This window comes from Sarcophilus harrisii, chromosome 2 (assembly GCF_902635505.1).
Source record: "Sarcophilus harrisii chromosome 2, mSarHar1.11, whole genome shotgun sequence".
Taxonomy (NCBI): domain Eukaryota; kingdom Metazoa; phylum Chordata; class Mammalia; order Dasyuromorphia; family Dasyuridae; genus Sarcophilus; species Sarcophilus harrisii.
The window spans coordinates 77,106,360-77,125,918 of record NC_045427.1 but is presented as its reverse complement, the minus strand read 5'-3'; the positions used below and the strand labels follow the sequence as shown (position 1 = coordinate 77,125,918).

At 36.8% G+C, this 19,559-nt stretch overlaps 1 protein-coding gene across 1 annotated transcript in view; it reads left to right on the top strand.

The window, feature by feature from the left end:
• The first annotated feature begins 8,917 nt into the window (after positions 1-8,917).
• Positions 8,918-19,559, top strand: part of HNRNPLL (heterogeneous nuclear ribonucleoprotein L like) — a 57,732-nt gene continuing 47,090 nt past the window's right edge. The window contains exon 1 of the mRNA XM_031950361.1: positions 8,918-9,206. Coding sequence (XP_031806221.1) covers positions 9,027-9,206 — 180 coding nt within the window. The 5' untranslated portion in view covers positions 8,918-9,026. The remainder of the gene's footprint in view (positions 9,207-19,559) is intronic.

Genomic DNA, 19,559 nt, shown 5'->3' with positions numbered 1-19,559 from the left:
GAGATATTCATTGCATATATGGTCAAATAGAGTTTTAAAAAATAACTTCTCCTGTGTTCTCCTGTTTTAAGCATTTTTAAAGGACAAATACTCATTATTATTGGTTTGCCAAGGGTAAAATAACAGGGCAATTGTAAGGGCAACACATCAATTACCAGAAATATTAAAATTTATTTATGACCACAAATTTTGATTTTTATAAATATCTGTAATCACAATCCAGGAAAGAACTAGCTTTTCAAAGCTACAACTCTGTATTTGTCAGAAATAAACTGTATATAAAGACAAAACAATTTATAATATATCATTAAAAGTGAAGAATTCAGTAATATATAAAAAAGGAATGATTAAAAAGATAATAAAAGTTCTACCCTATTTGCAAAGAAAAAAATAATTCATATTAAAAATAGCCAACTAGATTATAATGCTGTGAATTTATTTCATATGACATGCCATTGTGAAGTAGTAAGTATGAATTTTTATTTTTATAGGATTTAAATTTCTCTTAAATAATAGTCCATTTAAAATCCTTTTATGAGGCTTCAAGAGCATGTTTCATAAAAATGTTATAATAACTGTAGATATCAGTTTTACTCGAAGCAATAGCTACTTAATTCCTGCAGAAGATGTAAAAAGAATTTTTCCTTAGAGGGAAATAGATCTGTTTTTGAACTTAATTAAGACTGAATGTGAAAATTCTTTTATAAAAAAACTTCCAAAGGATACCCTGTTTTGATACGCCTCCTTCAATTAATAATTGTTTTTCTTTCCATTTTAATGGAACTTTTATTTAAAATGATACATTTGCTGGTGTCTACTCAAGTTAACCAAGCCATCAAATAAGGTTCTTTTCAGACAAGGGTTGTGGCCTCATGCACATTAGAATCTTTTTTGATTGGTTAGAACCTGCTTAAATTGGGTGTAGCTGTAAAAATGGACAAGATCATCTATATGCCACAATGAAGTATCAGTGAAGGACTTTAATGAAGGAAGAAGTAGACTTTTGGTGAACACTACATTTTGACAATAGAGTGATAGAAAACTAGAGATTGCTGATGTGGTAAGCATGCTAGAATTACTTTTCTTGTTTATAGTCAGACCATAGGTCTTTCACACATAAATACCATTCAGGGCATCATAAAAGTGCTTTGATTGTTATTGCAATAAAACTGAATTTCATCTGCCTTTCTTATAAGCTGAGAATCTTGCATCTCTCTAAGCCTTGCATGCATTTTTACTTGTGATGAAGTTAAACACTGCCTTCTTCAAGAAGGACAAACTATCCTGCTGAGTAAACCCTGTGAAGTTCTCATTTTTTTATTTAATAGCTTTTGAATTTCCCTATAATTTTCATCAAACCATTCCTGATGTTTATAAACATTCTTGCCCAGATGAATAAATGCAATGTTGTATGCTAAATCCTGCCCACTCCTTTTCTTCTCCACTGTTTCCAGATGTTAATTCAGTTTTCCCTCCATGTCAGTTTCAAACTGTTCATACATAGAGAAGTACTCAAATCTATTGACAATAAATCTTCTGGTATTTGTCTTGCCTTGGGGCTTGCTCTTCGTTTTCTGTGAATATTTAGTTTGGAGAGGATAAGTCTATGATCAGTCCATCAACCTGCACCACACATTGTCTTCATCACTCTCACATCCTTCTCTCATCTCCATCTCATCTCCTTACAATAATATCATTGTAAATGTTTATTTAGCTGCAAGGGTACATTCACAAAGGCTTTTTTTTTGCATTTAGGTAAATGAAAGAAAGAAGATGATCTTGAGATGCACAAATCTTCAGTAGTAAGTGACAGTCTTCTTGCTGTTTCCAACTCCATTCCTCTGAAGGACTCTGCTATGTCTGATAGTCTACACCTACTCTGGCATTAGTCATCTAGAATTACAAGCTTGTCTTCTTTTGGCACATAGATGATGAGGGTCTCTAGATCTCCATAAACTTTTTATTTGATCTCATAAGAGTTCATTATGGTGGGAACATAGGTAGATGATGATGGCATGGCACTTTCCTTCAAGTGGCAATCGTGTTGTCATGAGCCTGCCATTCACTCCTTTTGGGAAGTATACATTGACTAATTATTTTTTGAAGTGTAATTTTTGCCAGCTTCATGGTTCCCTATCACTATGGCTATTTCAGAAAAATGTGTATTCAACTCTGACTTTGGTAAGTTGGTCTTCATTTGCCCAACCTTGTTTCACTCAGGGTTAGATGCTTGCCTTCCATGGTAAGCAGGCCAGGGTTAGGTTAGGTGAAGTAGATAATTTCAGGGCACCTTTCTAGTTACTTTCTTATATCAGGAAGTGATCAGAGTGATCCTTAAAAAAGATCCAGGGGGTTTCAGAATCCCACTGTTGCTTCAGTTCATTGAGAAGACAAATCTATAACCTGGGATTCCTATGTATAAGGTTGTGAATACAGCTCCCAGTGTATCTACACTTGCTGCTTCATCACTTGCTTATTATCGCAGGACTTTGAAGTAGATAAAAATGGCAAAATAGTATGGGCAATGTCTTTCAACTCACACATATATTTAAGTGAGGCACCCATGCGAGATTGTCCTTTGCCAGTATCTTATATGTCTCACATTTGATTCCAAAGTTTTTCAGAGAGACCTTGAGAATCTCCTCGCATTGCTTCTTCTGATCTCCATTTGATGCTTGTCTCGTGTGAATTATCCTTAAAAATAGTCTTTTAGGCAAGCTTATGTTTGGTATTCCAACAATGAGGTCAGTCCATTGAAGTGGTATTGGTATTCTGTCTGGCATACAACACTGAGATCAGCACAATGACTCTGTAAACTTTCAATTTGGTAGGCAGTCTAATGTGACTTTTCTCCTTCACTTTCCTTCTGAGCCTCTCAAACACTGAGTTTGACTTTGCCAATGTATGTCAATCTCATCATCTATGCTTATATCCCTAAAAAGTATAGTGCCAAGGTAAGTGAACTTATCCACGGGATTCAACGTTTCTCTATTTGCTGTAACTGATGCTCTATGTATAGATTCTGTGTTACCAGCTAGTGGAGAACCTGTGTTTTCCTGGTGTTGATTATTAAGCCAAAATTAGCACAAGCAGCAGAAAATTGATCCATACTTTGTTGCATCTCAGCCTCAGAGGATGCATTGAGTATACAATCATCTGCAAACAAAAAATTAAGCACTAACATACCCTCCACTTTAGTCTTGGCTTGTAGTCTTCTTTTCAAGTTAAATAATTTACTGTCAGTGTAATAGCTGAACTTGATGCCTATTGTGGGCCAGAACTTGAAACAAGGTACTAAGTGGAATTGAGGAGATAGTGGTTAAATCTAGTTTTAACATTAATTTAATCCTACAACAAATAATGGTTTCCTAGTGATATAATGATTGGTATGTACAGCATGTAAGGAAGAAGCTCTCAGGGCCAGAAAAGACAAGCGTACTAGAAGCTCTCAGAGGGTGAGACAGATTCATTCCATTGTCCACCATTGTGGTGGCTGGAGGCTGAACCACAAACCTTTGGATTAGGAGAGCTTCAGGAAGCTAGAAGCAGAAACAGAGAAGACAAAGGACTAGCGGCAGGAGCTCAAGCTCTCAGAACCAAGGAGAGAGAGGCCTCTAATAAAGCTAACCAGGCCCCAGGAAAGGAGATAAGACTTTGAAATAAAGGATCTGGACTTTAACACCTGGCTGCACTTGTGGTGATTACTGAACTGAAACAAAGGCTGCTCCCAGAGACCCCAAGAAAACCAAACCAAAGAGAACTTTACAGATGCCATTTTCATCCTTGTTGAAAGTGTCTGATAACATCACTGAAAACATGTTAAAAGGCATAAGAGCAAGCACACAGCCTAGTTTTACTTCACTGGTGACAGGGAAGCTTGAGACCATCAACCATTACCCAGAATTCATGTGAACATGACATCAGAACTTCAAGCAAATTTTGAGGAGAAAGCAAGCAGCAAACTAGCTACCATATTTTTTATTCTCTTGTGTTCTGCTGGGAAGTTGCTAACAAGAATGACAAGAATTAAGGATTTCATTTACAGCTAGTAGAGAAATTAGAGGGAATTTTTCAATAAACTGCACAGGGTCTATGATGATTGTAGATTCACAATGGCCTTATGACTGTTATATATGCTCAACATGCAGATTGGTCTACTTTGTTGAAAAGAAGGTGAAAAGGCTAAGAATGACCTTTCTGGTTTATAGGTGATAGGAGAAAATAAAGTATTTCTACAAAATAAGGAAAAAAATTCATTTTACAAAGAAATAATAAAGAATTCAAAGGGCAAATGACATATGTCAGAAAGTTGAAGGTTACAATAGTTTCACAAGGGAGTAGAGAAGGAATAAATTGAATATTTAAAAAATAGTGAAAAAAAAAAAAACGAACATTTATTAAGTACCTGTATGTGCAAAGCGCTGTGTTAGGTGCTGGGACTATAAATACCACCCACCTACCCCCCACCAAAAAAAAAAAAAAAAAAAAGAAAGAAAAGAAAAAAAGAAAAAGTCAATTAGCACTTATTAAGTGCTTACTATCTTCCAAGTATTGTGGCTAAACCTGACCTTACAAAGAAAGGTGCCTTCCCCCCAAGAAAAAGTCCATGTTTTCAACGAATTCAGTCTAATGAGGAAGAGAATATGTAAACAACCAACTACAAAATAAATACATATGGGATAAATTAAAGATCATAAATAGATGGAAGATAATAGCACTAAAGGACATTGGGAAAGGCTGGGATTTAATGGAAGACAGAAAAGCAAGAACATAGAGATAAAGAAGAGAATTAAAGCTTTGGGGAGAGTGAGTTTAAAGTATTTAGTCAGAGGATAGTGTCCTGTTTGAAGAACAGCAAAGAGGCCAGTATCATTCTTTGGATTTTTTGGTTTATCTGACTGAAATAGACTGAAAATAGACTGAAAAAGCAGGAGGGGGTGAGGTTATGGAAAGCTTTTAACTTCAAATACAGAATTTTGTATTTGATCTTGGAGGAAATAGGGAGTCAATGGAGTTTATTGTATTGGATATGGGGAGGTGATATGGTCATTCCTGTGCATTAGGAAAATCAGTGAGACAACTGAATGGAGGATAGACTGGAGAAGGATCGAACCAGCAGGTGACTGTAATAGTCCAAGTGTGAGGGGATGAGGGCCAAATTGGACAAAAAGATTACACTCTTGGATGAAAGCAACCTGTACACAAAAGATTAAATACAAAATAAATACAAAGTAATTTATGAAGGTAAGCAACTGGGGACATCAGGATGGGCTTCATGTAGAAGGTGGAATCTTAGCTGAGCTTTGAAAAAAGTCAGAAAAGTGAAGGTGGGAAAGGAGTACATCCCAACTCGATGCAAAATATAGTGGGGAAAGGAATCTTGTAAATGGGGATTAATAATTAAGCCAGTTTGGTAAGAAAGTAGAGTATATGTAAGACAGATAATGTGAAATAAGCCTGGAATTGGAGGTCAGGAAATTTGTATTCCATTTTACAGGAAAGATGGATCCACTGAAACTTCTTGACCAGGGGAGTATCATGTTCAGATATTTAATAATATCAATTTTTCAGAGAAGTAGCAAAAAAAGATGATTCAAGGAAACAAATGAGAAGTTTTTGTAGTAGTCTAAGAGATGAAATCCTGAATCCTGAATCTGAGTGATTACAGCAAGATGAAGAAAAAAGGTGACAGACTCAAGCTGTACTGTGGAAGTAAAATTGACAAGACAACAAGTAATTGAATATTTACCAAATACGACCATTATAGGTCCTCCAAAAAATAAGTGTTTGTTGAGCTTTGACTTTATAATATATTCATTGTTGGTGTTAGTATTTCCACCTTGTAGTGTTTTTTAATTTAGAGATTTGGCATATACTCTTCTGGTTTACAAGAAGAATAGACAATGCTCTAATTCTTAGCAAATGGTATGATTACATTTTACCTAGTTAATAATGCACTTACTGAATTGGGGGGTTCAAAATGTTCTTCATTTCAGAGGAAGAAAAGATCACTTCTGGTTGAGTGAAAGGGAAGTTTTCATGGAAATACGAATTGGGCTTTAAAGAATAAGCAGGATTTATTCTTGAATAAAGAATTCCAGGTACATATATAGGATTAAATTTGAGAAATATTTTTATCATCATAAGAAATATTTTTAATTTGACTATTATTCATTATTCTAACTGTACAGATTTGCCAATGACATTTCTTCACTTATGCCTTTCTCTTTATATGTAATATGTCCCTTTGAAAAGCTTAAATGCTTCCTGTGTTTCATGCCAGTGTACACCTGGATTCTCATGAAAATGATTATAGTTGTGTAATGTTGTGTAAAGAGCATATAATTGGATTTAAATGTATGATAGGCAATGGGAATTATAAAGCACAGAACAATTTATAGCAAAACACTGTCAACAGTAAGGGAAATATCTTTTTCAGTGAAAAGGAAGTGCTTTGAAAAAGAGTATAGACTGGGAGAAAACACTTAAACACATGATCCAATTAGCTTGAGAAATGGGAAGTAGAAACCCACATTTAAGGGAAGAAACTAAGGGACAATAACAGCAGAGGCCCAATATCTGTGATATTCCCCTAAAAAAAAGGATTATTTCCTTTTTTGTTTTTGTAACCATAGCTCAGGGCCTAAATGTGTGTTTAATTGTTGGTGCTGATCCTCTATAGCAACTCACACTACTGAAGTATAGACAATTTCTCCCTTGCCTCTTGATGTTTCCTTAATTCATATAATGTGCAAGGCTCTGGACCAGGAATTAAAAATCATACATTGGAATGTCACTCCTAGTAGTCCATACTTTATAAGACCTTCTACAATTACATGCAAAATCTTCAATCAGTCAATAAATATTTATTTAGCCCTTACTATCTGCCAAATACATTGCTGAGTGCTGGGCATACAAAATGAGTCAAAGACAGTTTCTGCCCTCAAGAAATTTATATTTAATGGATTTATAAGATTCTTTGGTATTTCAATCACTAAAAGTCATTATATAGAATCTAAAATGAATCCTCTTTACACTAAATTCCTCTTGAAAAGGGGATGGATTGTGTCTCTGTCAGTGATTCAGCTAAGCTGGAAATGTCAAACTGCATCTCAAATTTATTATTATTTTGGAGGGTAACTAAAATGAATCCTCTTTACACTAAATTCCTCTTGAAAAGGGGATGGGTTGTGTCTCTTTTGGGTGATTCAGCTAAGCTGGAAATGTCAAACTGCATCTCAAATTTATTATTATTTTGGAGGGTAACTAAAATGAATCCTCTTTACACTAAATTCCTCTTAAAAAGGGGATGGGTGGTGTCTCTTTTCAGTGACTCAGCTAAGTTGGAAATGTCAAACTGCATCTCAAATTTATTATTATTTTGGAGGATAACTGTAAGAAAGTTTCTTCAGTACTTTAAAATTGGAAATTTCATTGGTGTGGGCACTTATTACCCCCTTAGAACCATAGCCCCTGCATAATTTTGTAGCTTTTCTTCAAAAATCACTCTGGCCAAAGTGTTTTGCTGCTAGCCAGGTTTAGGTAGGTGGTCCACTATTAGCTAATCTTGCCAGTCTAGTTGCCTTCTCAAAGCAAAAAAAAAAAAAAAAAAAAATCCCCCCTCCCCTCAAAAAAACCGAAACAAAAAACTCAAAACATCAAGGAGGCTAAGATAGTTGCTGATTAGGCGAGTTGTGGCTAAAGAAGCCGAGTCAAAGAATTTTTTTTTCTCTGCTTAAGGAAGAAACAAAACAAAATAATACTTGATGTATGGGGCTGATTCCTCAGATTGCAGGCTTGAGTTCGAATTTTGCCTCAGATACATACTATCTGGGTGACACCTGGCAAGGTGACAGCTCTGCCTCGGTTTCCTCTTCTGCAAAATGGGGGTAACCGTAGCCCTCCTTCCCGGTGCTGTTGGGAAGCTCTGACGAGCTGATGCGGGAGTTGAAGACTCGGGGCTTTGCAGACACGACCGCAATTTGCTGTAACAGCGGGGGCAGCGCGAAGAAGAGCCGCGTTAGCCTGCGCGGGAAGAAAGGCAGGGGCTCCGCCGCGGCGCGCAGGGGCACGGACGCGCGGGGCGCGCAGAGGATGTGGTTTGGGCAAGGCGCACCTGGGCATCGGAAAGGCGGAACCTTCCGTTTTAGGAATCCGCGGCGCTGCGGGGACAAGGAAGGCGCTGAGTGGGTTTCTTTGACCTCCTTAGAAAGCAAAGCAGTCCTAAGAGCCTCTATTTAAATAAGCGGGAGAGGCGGTTAACCGCCACCATCCTCGTTACCCTCTCTCCTCTCCGCCTCGCTTCGCACGGGGGGCGCAGCTGTCGTCCGCGGGGGCAGCGCCCCAAGAAGGGCGAGCGCGCGCGTGCAGCCGGGGCTCGGAGCCAGGGTCAGCACTCCGAGGCCGAGGTCTCCGCCGCCGGCGACAGGGATGCGGGGCGGGGACGTGGGTGGCAACAGGAGGCTCTGGACAAACACGCCGGAGAGCCAATAGAAGGGCCGTGCTGGCATAACCCCGGCCAATAGGAGCCGGAATCCCAGCAGGAGGCGTAGCCGGCAAGGCTGGGGCTTGATCACGATCCCCGGCGGGCGGCTGCCGGGATTCAGACTCCCGAGGGCGGGGGAGGAGGGAAGACCGGAAGCTGTCGTCCCTCAGCTCCCCCCGCCCCCCCACCCCCCGGTCCCGTCGCGTCCCCTCGGGATAGGAGAAGAGGAGAAGGAGGCCTCTCGGGTCCGTTGGCGCCGGTAACCAGGGGGAGCGGCCTCTCCGGAGGGAGACTCCTCCCGGGGCGTCCCCTCCCTCTCTCCGCCCCCACCCCTCTCCATCCTCTGGCCGCTAGTTCGCTCGCTCGCTCGCTCCCTTTGCCGTCCGCTCGCGAGCGGGTCCCCTTGGGCTGCGCGCTCCGACGGCTGCGGCGGCGGCGGCGGCGAGAGGCCGGAGCGGAGAAACCTCGGGGCGGCGGCGGCGGCGGCGGCCTGCCCAACCCGGCCCAGCCGGTCCCCTCGACCCTCCGCTGCGCCGCCGCCATGTCCTCCTCGTCCTCATCTCCTGGAGAGCCCTACGAGGAGCGAGAGTACGAGAGCCAGGCCAAGCGCCTCAAAACGGAGGAGGGCGAGATCGACTACTCGGCTGAGGAAGGCGAGAGCCGCCGGGAGCCCGCGCCCCGGGGCGGGGGCGAGGGAGGCGGCCGGAGCTACTCTCAGCCGGTAACAAAGCGCGCCGCCGCGACCCCCCGCTCGGTCTCTTCTCCTCCTCATCTCTAGCGCTTCGCCCCCTCAAAACAGACCCATCTCTTCTTTCCCCCTCCCCTTCTTGCCCCCTCCCCTTCTTTCCCCCTCCCCTTCTTGCCCCCTCCCCTTCTTGCCCCCTCCCCTTCTTGCCCCCTCCCCCACCCCTACCCCCCGCCCCCGGCCGCCCCGGCGCTCCCAACTGCGCCAGGCCGAGCCGGAGCCGCCGCGGTGGCCGTGGGTATCTATCCCTCTCCCCAGCCGGCTGGTGCTCTCTGACCTCGGGATAGGGACTAAAGTGACGCAATTAATTAATTAATTAACGTGCTACCCATCGGGGGCGTGGGGAAGCCTTTGTTATGTTCCTCGGGAAACGTTGCCTTAAGGAGGGAGAAGTCCTCCTGGTTTATTCGCACGCTTCATTCTGGGCTGAGGGTGGGAGGAGGAGGGATTCTGTTTGCATACAACAGCCTCTGTAGCCCAGGCTGAAAAAATGGTTTGCGTTGTTGTTGAGCGTCTAGTGGCCTAATTGCTTTGGTCCTTAGCTGAGGCTCGTATCTAAATGGAAGATCTTGGGCTGGTACTTTGTCCTCCACTTTCATTGAGGGCTTCTTATTTTCTTGCATTGATAACAAGCATCAGTTGCCACGGTTTATTATGGCCGAGTAGAGCCGCCCCCAGCTTGGGGTTTGTTAAAGGTTTTATAGCCTAAGGAAGGATAATCTGTAAAAAAAAACTGGGGCCGATGGAGACTCTTTTTAAGTGCATCCTTACCTTAAAGTGAAAGGAGATTCAAAGGCGTTAATCACTAACATCTACTGCCGCAGTTTATTGTTACCGGGTAGAGCCGTCCACATTTTGGGATTTGTTTAAGGTTCTAAAGCATTAGGTAGTAGTAATAACTGGTGCTGGTAGAGGCTCTTTTAAGGACGTTCTTAAAGTGAAAGGAAACTCAAAAGCATCTGAGTTTGTTTGGCTAGTAACAAAATTTGCCCCCACTGAAGTAGTCGAGTTTGATTTTTGCAGGGCAATGATGAGGGATTCCAGTGGAAACAGGCTTTAATGACAGGTTCCTGTCTTTCTCTTTGGCCAAAAAAAAAAAAAAAAAAAAAAAAAAAAAAAAATTGGAAGAAGAATGAAATAGAAAATGTTTTTGAGACAAATGATTACTTAGGACAGCGTGAGTATTTTGAGATACGTATAAAAATAACATCTGTTTAATGAATGAAACCAATTCCATATTATTTTTCATTGACTTTTAGAAGTCATTTTGTTTTGAAAATATCTAGCAGTTAAATTTTGATTTAGCCTCAGACTAAAATATTTAACAGAAACAGTAAAGTTTCTTTTAAGTAATAGTTATAATAAATAAGTGAAAATCTTTCATAATTATTGGCATTTTTTGTATGAAAACATTTCAGTCAATAGGTCTTCCCAAAGCACCCTCCAACTCTAGTTCATAAATAATGTACATTAACTTATACTTAAAGGCATTATTGATTTAGCCATCATTCCACCCCCACATCCAGAAAAGGTGTTACTGTCTAATTAAAACAAAATTTGTATTTTGCATTGCAATTTTCCAAGTTAAATTCAAATATTAGTAAGGAAAGTATGAGAGGAAATTAATATTTTTAAATGTTTAACTTAAAGACAACTCCTTTGTCTTTGTAGTGTTCTTTGTTTTCATATTCTTTTAGTTTGTTAATTAGGTATTTTACATCACCAATGTTCTTTTTTCCAAAAGTCTTGCTTTAGAGATTATGCTGTAGCAGAAGGATTGGGGGGGGGGGCACATTGACACAGAAGATAACTCTTAAGTGAAATGTTCTTGTGGTTAAAAAACTTGGCCAGTTTTCCTTTAAAAATTGTTGTCAAAGAAGAGAACGATCTATTTAATCATAAAGCAGTATGTTAAATACTCCCTGTGTATAAGAAGGAAAGGTTAAGTGTTAATATATATTAGTGCCTGTATATTTGTAAAGAGAGGATAGACTGACTTTATTTTTGTGGGCAGGTAGACACTCTCTTTATGCTGTTGTGGCAGAGCGATTTTCAATTAAACACATAGGAATTGATTTTTCTTAATACTGTATTTAAATTCTTCCCCTCACTCAGATTTGAGAAAAGATTAGAATGAAATTATATCTATGGAGGGAGAAAGTTTTCAGTAAAAATCTATTACTGTGATCAGTATTTTTTTTAAGTTGTCATTTCATTATCTAGAATTATTCTAGCTTCAATTTAAGGGAAGTATGTATGACACCATCTTATATCTGACAATATCTTATATATATTATAAGCATTCATCATAAAGAAGAAAAATCTTTAAAATAAATACACATAAAAAACTTTTATGGATAATTATTATTTCCCATGGAGTTTACAAATTTAAAAATTAGAAAAGGCAATAATGTATATTTTTTAGTTTAGTGACACTTATTAATGAAACAAAATAAGGAAAACTTTTTTTAAGGAAAATTTATTGGGTTTTTATATTGCTATGTAAAATGAGTCCATTTACTAAATATTGACAAATTGATTATTTTGAATGGTGGTGAGGGTTTAAAGGGCAGTTGTACTATTAACAGTACGGACAGTTGTTGTATGTGTGGATTGATTGTGCCATTAGGTATAAGGTATGTTTCAATTTTGTGATGTATCTTCTTAGACGAAGTCTGAAGTGTCAAAGATGTGGCAAAGATTCCTGGATTGTTTAATTTCATCTGGCTGCTATTAGCTATTGTTGCAAAAGTTTACCATGCAGGAGTAGGATAGAGTTATCTTTTCTGCAAGATCCTATTGGGGCAAAGAAACTTAACTCATATTTGACTTAAAATTTTTTAATATCAAATTTAGATTTCAAATAAGCAATTTAAGATAGAAATATGGCTTTAGGTCCTTAACCACTTAAGGAAGCCTTACGAATTTACTTTGAATTTAGGAACCAGCCTCCAAAGTCAAGAGCCAGAGGGACTTTCTGGATTTCTAGAAAAACCGGGAGGGAAAAGAGAGGAACACCATGTTGTCATAGTTTGTTGTTTCCCAGTGTCAGGGACTTAAATAGGACTAATAGGGTAGTTTATAAAAGAATCTCAGAAAAGCCTTGGAAAAGATTCAGAGGAAGCACAGGATAGCTGGTCTTCCTTGGCTAGATACTCCTGGGTAAGTAAAACTCAGGTGGCTATCTTTTCTTTCTTTATAACTTGTGGGCATGAGGAACATAATTCAAACTGCAGTGGATATGATGGATGATTATTGATCACAGTCTCAATATTCATATGAATACTTCACTGTAACCAATCATTTGAATATCCTGAATGGGTTGATGGGCTTTTCTGGAAGAGATTTGGACGTTTTTGACTATTGGCATCAGGGAAAATTTAGAGAAAAAAATTTCTTTTCCTCCTGTATTAGATCATAAGCAGGAGAATCATTTTGATAAAGTTTATTGATATTATTGTAAATTTAATTATTGTGAAAACTTGCTTCTTATATATACACGTATATGTAGATTGTATACACATATATACTTAAAAGAGAATAGACAAGATATTTCTCGTATTTCAATATGGAAATGCATTTTATATAGAATATGTCACTGCTTAACGTCTGAGTGATAAAATTGAGTAGGCCTAGGTTGGATAGGCATTTGCTGCTTGTTGAGATGGCAAAGCCTTCAAAAATATCTGGATAGGTGTGAAATAGAGTTTAGTAAAGTTCATTTTGTTAACCCAGATCTTATTGTAGATGGCAAAGACATAGCAACACTTAACAACTGTGTTCTTGGTAATCCTAGATTGTGAAGTAAATTGTTTATCAGTGTGGCTTGATCTGATTGAGAGTTGGTAGCCTCAAGACTGAATCAGCACTGCTCTTTCATAGCTGAATTGATAATGATTATATACTTTTTGAAGAAATAGATAAGAGGTGAAACTTGCATAGTTTTGAATTTTAGGCTATGACAATTTTTACCTATCATAGGTTGTTTAGTGCTTTTTGCATGTGTATACATATATTATATATTCATTTTAAAGAAGTGATTTGAAAAAAATAAAATAAAAAAGTGACTTGAATGCCTTGACTGCTTTATTTTTCTCTTTTAGTTTTTATGCTATTTGAAGTCAAATATGTCTAAAGATCGAATGTGGCCAAGAAATTAAGGTTATGTTTTGTCATAGATCAGCTGATCTCTCTCTATATATATTGCTCTTTAAAGTCAGCAAGCAAAGAAGAATTTTAGTAGTTTCTAATCCTCTAGTAAGAATTCCTCAGTTTAAATGCATGGATTTGTTTTACTTGATTATGCTTACTTGTTACAAGGATTGTATTTTTCTTTTATTATTTGAAGGTAGAAGAAGAGATCTACTCTACTGAGTTGCCTCCACCAAACTTAGAAAATAAAGAAAAGAAGGCATTTTTAAAAATGCATATAGGAAGCATTTTTAAAAAAAATGCATATAAGAGAACTGAAGAAAGTTCAGAAAGAAACAGATTAAGTAGGACAGCTTTGAAAGTAACATGTTAACCTATATACTTGAAAGAAAGAAAAGCTGTGTCAAGAGATTCATATTTTCACATATAATCAACTTTTTTCTCCCTGTGAAATTTTTTTAATGTTTATTAAATTTAGAATACTTTTTTCAAGAAACCCCAAATACAGGCTTATTTTGTCTAATTTTGTTCATTGGCACTAGGAAAACACTTCCAGGGAAGTGTTTCAGAGAAAATGTCATAAATAGTGATGGACCAAATGATACACTATAATCTGGTAATATAATAATAATCTGATATTATATCATATCAGAGTTTTGTGATTTTTGCATTTATACTTAACAAGAGGCAAAATAAAGAATATACTCTATGCTACATTGTAGTAACAATCACTTGTTAAGTCAGAATTTGAGTCCATATTCCATATTGTTGCAGCTGGTTAGTGTTTAGCAGTAGAGTGGGTTGGGATAGAGGCTAAATGTAGGTAGACTAGTTTTGGGAATTGAGTGTCTCTGGAGGTGAAAGATTGAAAAGGAAGAATGAGAAAATTTGGACCAGAGCTGATCTTAGAACCTGATCTATTATTTCCTCCACTTTTTTTTTTTTTTGTCCATAATCACTAATACTTGTGGATGCAGTCTTTAATAAAATGACAAACTTGTATTTCACTTCCTCCCCCAGTTAACAAACATTTATTTTACCTCTTTTTAGCAACTATTTCTTCCTTCCACATCCCTTCTCCAGAAAAAAGGAGGGGCATCAAAACCTTTGTAACAAGTATTCGAAGTTCATATTCACGCAAAACAGAATCACACATTAGACATGTGTTGAAAAATGTATGTCACATTCTTTATCTTGATGCCATTACTTCTCTGTCTGGAGCATATTGCTGAAGCATTGTAAAGACTTGTGGGATTTGGGGCATAATATTTTGCTGATTTTATCTAGCAACAGAAGAGGGGAATTTCCTTTATCAATGATTGCCCAAAATCTACATAGGAATAACATAGTTGGACAATGTCTAATGTCCAACCATGATATTCAGTTGAATGGGTTGCCTCGTTAGATTAATATATCAGTCCATGTGTCTTGGACAGACATTATAGATCAGCAAAGAGCTAAGCTAAAAATGAAATACAAAGATGATACTGGGTTGGATTTATGTGGAATTATACAGTAATTTTAATTATTTTAATCTTTTTTTAACATAGTAGTCCATTTTTCTTTTCTTTTGTGTTAATGAATTCCTCCTGATTTTTGAGGGCCTCAGATATACTTTATTTTTTTGTAAGTGAAAATTCCTACATACTTTTTTCAATTACACGTAACAACAGCGTTTAACTAAAATTCACTGTTCCAGTAGCATTGTCCCTAAGTATTGGGCTTGAAATCAAGAAGACTTATCTTCCTGAGTTCAAATGCTGTCTCAAACACTAGCTGTGTCACCCTGGGCAAGTCATTTAACCCTATTTGCCTCAGCTTCCTCTTCTATAAAATGATCTGGAGAAGAAAATGGCAAAATACTTCACTATCTTTGTCAAGAACCCTCCTCCCTCCCCCCTCCCAAAAAAAGAGGTAATGAAATCCAAATTTTCTCCTGGAATTTGGTACTTAAATAGAATTGTTACAAGTGAAGCTCTCAAGTTGAGAGAAACTGATTAAGAATAGATTCACTGTTATTAAGGGAAGCTGAGGTATTTGGAATTGTTACTTCCTTCTCAGACTGGTATTAGAAAAGATAACCATTCCCTCATACAAAAGCATCATATATGCTAATGTCAGAAAATACTGGTTTGATATATCATGGACCTCACTAAAATTCTTTTGTCAGCTCTAATTTGCTTAGCCTAGGTAAGTTTTCAACTTTCCCTTTTCTAGAAATATAGTTTTTAATGGAATAAACCAAGGTCTTGGTTATTATTAAACAAGAAACTATAGGTTAAAGATCAGATTTTGTAAGAACTTTTAATTGGTTCTGGAATCCATTTATTTGTAATAAAATTTATTTTGATTGAAAATTATATTTCCATTGTGATGCTGGGAATTACAGCATTTGCATAACTAAAATTTTTTCAACTATAGTATTTAAATATGACTTGGTCAGGTAATAGAATTTTATCTCCTATCTTCAGTTTTTATTTTCAAGTTATTTTATAGTGAAATTTATTATATTTGAAATATAAACTGTAAGACCAGTGCTATTTTTGGATTTATGGATTGGATTTTTCCTTTAAGCCTTATTTTAAAAAAATTTTTTTGTTCTTTCAAGGCTTAATAGTGATAATATGAATATTGTTTTATCTGAGTTTGGATAAGTAACTGGAATTGATTTCTTTGTTCATAAAAAGAAAGGAAAAATTGGGGACTAAAGTCCCCAATTTATGTAAAAGTTTAAATAAAATTTATTAGTTTTAGTTGTCAAGATGTAAAAAAATTTTTACATATAATATTAGAAATAAACTTCAAACATTATTAAAACAATTTTGTTGAAAAATTTTATTTTCCCTCCTTATGTGTCTATATATTGAAGAAAAATGTTAGTACACACCTTCATTTAGAGATGTTCCTCTCACATGTCTATATCTGTGTGTCTATATAGCTTATTATGAACATATAAAGATACACATATATGATGTTGTTGTTTGTGGTGGTTTTTATTCATATCTTATTCTTCATGACCTCATTTGGGTTTTTTTTTTGGGGGGGGGAGGCAAAGACATTGGAGTGGTTTGTCATTTCCTTCTCCATGGATGCATGTATATATATTGATAATAAACACAGGCAATTTTATCTTGTGAGATTTTTGCCCGTATCCTTCTATAAATTCTTCATAGGGAATTTTCATTTTGGAGTCATTTTCACATACTTTCTTGAATGTCTTTAATGCTTTTTATACATGACCTATTCTTGGTAACATGCTACAGCATTGTGCAGAAGAAGTAGTAATAGCATGGAGACTTGTAGTTCAGATGTACTCCTTGCTTTGTGTCATAGAGCTCGGTATTTGTAAACTATTTTGACCCTTTGTATTTTATTTCAAACTTGTAGAGTTTATTGTAGTTATTGTGAAATATATTATCAGTGTTCCTAGAAATAAATTCTCATTTATAAATTTAGTTTCTACTTTATATATGTATGTATGTATGTGTGTGTGTAGATATAATATATGTAGCAACTCTTAGATAAGTTTCAGTAGAAAAGACAGGTATGACTTAAGGTTTTATAACAATTTTTTTTTAAAGAAAAGAAGCTATTAATAAGCATAAAGTTAGGAAAATAGAAAAAATAAATTACTCAGAATTGCCATTTAGAAAGGCCTGTGTTTTAAAATATACACTCTAAAATTTTATAAAGTGATAGTCTTGAGTGGTTTTTAAAAATTTGAAGCAGTTGCTTCTGTTAAAATCTGATATGGTTTTTATTCTGGATCTTTCCTCTTTGTTTGGCAATTGAGCTAAACTATAAAAAGACTGCATTTTGCTATGTTGAATTGAACATTAGTAGATTGTGGAATCATAGATTTAGAGTTGGAAGACATTTTATAAATTCACTTGTTTCAGTTGTGTCCCCAGTCTTTGTGACCCAATTTGGGGTTTTCTTGGCAAAGATACTGTAATAATTCACCATTTCCTTCTCTAGCCTATTTTATAGGTGAGGAATTGAGGCAAAAAGGGTTAAGTGACTTGCCTAAAATCATATGGGGATCAGATTTGAACTCAGGAAGATGTACTTTATCCACTATGCCATTTACCTGACCTGAAAGAGGCTTTTAAAAGGTCGGGCCTTAATCTTATATAACTGAAGGTAGAGTGGCTCAGACAGTCCAGAATTACATCTCTCTTCAGTCTCTAAGCTGGGGATTCTCAGGTTGCTGAAGAGTTGGGCGAAGATAACAAAACTTAAAATTTATCATCGAAGAGACATATTTCAAATCAAAAGAGTTTAACTAACTGGTTGGGACTGGTTTACTGAATATCTACATTCAATAAGGATCTTTTGTGGGGGAAAAAATGATTAGAGGAGGTAGTTTTCCAACAAGCCTGGGAGGAAATCTAAGATAATGTCCCAGAACTTTCCTAAAAGAATTTAGAATCAATTAAGAAGGTGCATTTTTCCAGTATGCTAGTAGCTTTGGGGTATAGAATTTCAATCAACCGAACAATCAATCAGTGATCATTTATATAGTCCTCACTGAATTGCCTAGCATATGTTGAGTGCAAGGGACAGGTTAGTAGGATGAATGAGAAAGATCCCTGTCCACAGGGAGTTTACAGTTGAGTGGGCAAATAGTTACAACAAATAATTCTAAGACAAGGATGATTATGGGAAATGTACTATATTGGGTGATAATCATCCAAATCTAGCCTGATACACTTAGTAGCTATGTGACCCTTGGCAAGTTACTTCTTTGCCTCAGTTTTCTCATCTGTATTAGCAAGGAATTAGCAAACTACTCCAGTATCTTTGCCAAGAAAATCCCAGATGGATTTATGAAGAGTCAGATATGACTGAAAAATGACTTAGCAACCACAGATATCAAGTTCTATGAGCACCATGTTTCAAACATGTATAGGCAATCTGAAGAGTGTCTAGAAGAGGGTGCCCAACATAGGGAAAGGAGAGACAAACTACATGAGGGTCAGTTGAAGACCTGGGTATGGTTAGCAGGGAGAAGAGAAGACCTAAAGAGAACTTGTAGATGTTCTTAATTATTTGAGAATGTTTCTTGGAAAGGGTATTGAACTTGTTCCATTTGGTCCTAGTGTAGAACTAGAAGCAACAATGGTTGGAAGTTGCTATATTCTGGACTCCCCTGTTAATAGACGTATCCCTTGTAACAAACATATTTAGTCAAGCAAAATGAATTTGCACATTAGCTTATCTCCAAAAATATATGAATCATAGTCCTCATCTAGTCATGAGGCAATGAGATGACTTTCAGGATCAGGGTTCTAAATTTAATGATCATTCACTATAAGGATTCTAAAGTTTTCCTTTATCCTATTGTGGTCATCTTTCAAGTTATTCTCTTGGTTCTGCTTATTTTACCTTTTATTAGAATTCTTCATTTCGTTATTTTTTAAAAGTTCAATAATATTCCATTATATTAATGTACAATAATTTATTTAGTCATTCACTACTTGATGACCATATACTTGTTTCCATTTTTTTTCCTATCCCCTGCCCCAAAATGCTGCTGTAAACATTTTTGTGAACTTGGCCCTTTCCTACTTTCTTTTGACCTTTTTGTAATATTTGCCCAGTGTTGCTGGGTCAAAGGATGTGTACAGTTAATAATTTTAGGGACATAATTTTAAAGAGTTTTCCAGAATGGTTGGATCCACATGTATAGCTTCTGCATTGTTGCATTAGTCTACTTATTTTCCAACAGCCCCTTCATTGATTGTTATTGTTTTTGTCTCCTTCTTTGTTCTCCTTCTCCAACTTATAGATATGAAATGAAATGAAATCTCAAAGCTGTTTTAATTTGTTATTTTTCTTGTTGTTAATAGTGATTTAGATTTTTTTTTTTTTTTTTTTTTACTTATGGTGAACTAGCCTCTAAGTCGGTATGATCTGGATTTTAAGTTGTACTACTGACATATACTGGCACTTTATCTCCTAGTGATCCTAGGCAATTTTGAAAGACTATAAGACCTACTGTTTCTTAGTGTTTATAATATTCTTTACCTAAATGCTATTTCCTCTTCTGAGAGGAGGAAAGTGAGCCTCATTATCTTTTCTCTGGAACCAGTTTAATGATTGCAATTAATTGCTTTGGCTAACTTTTAGTTACTTCATTTTTATGTATGTATGTGTGTATATATACATATATGT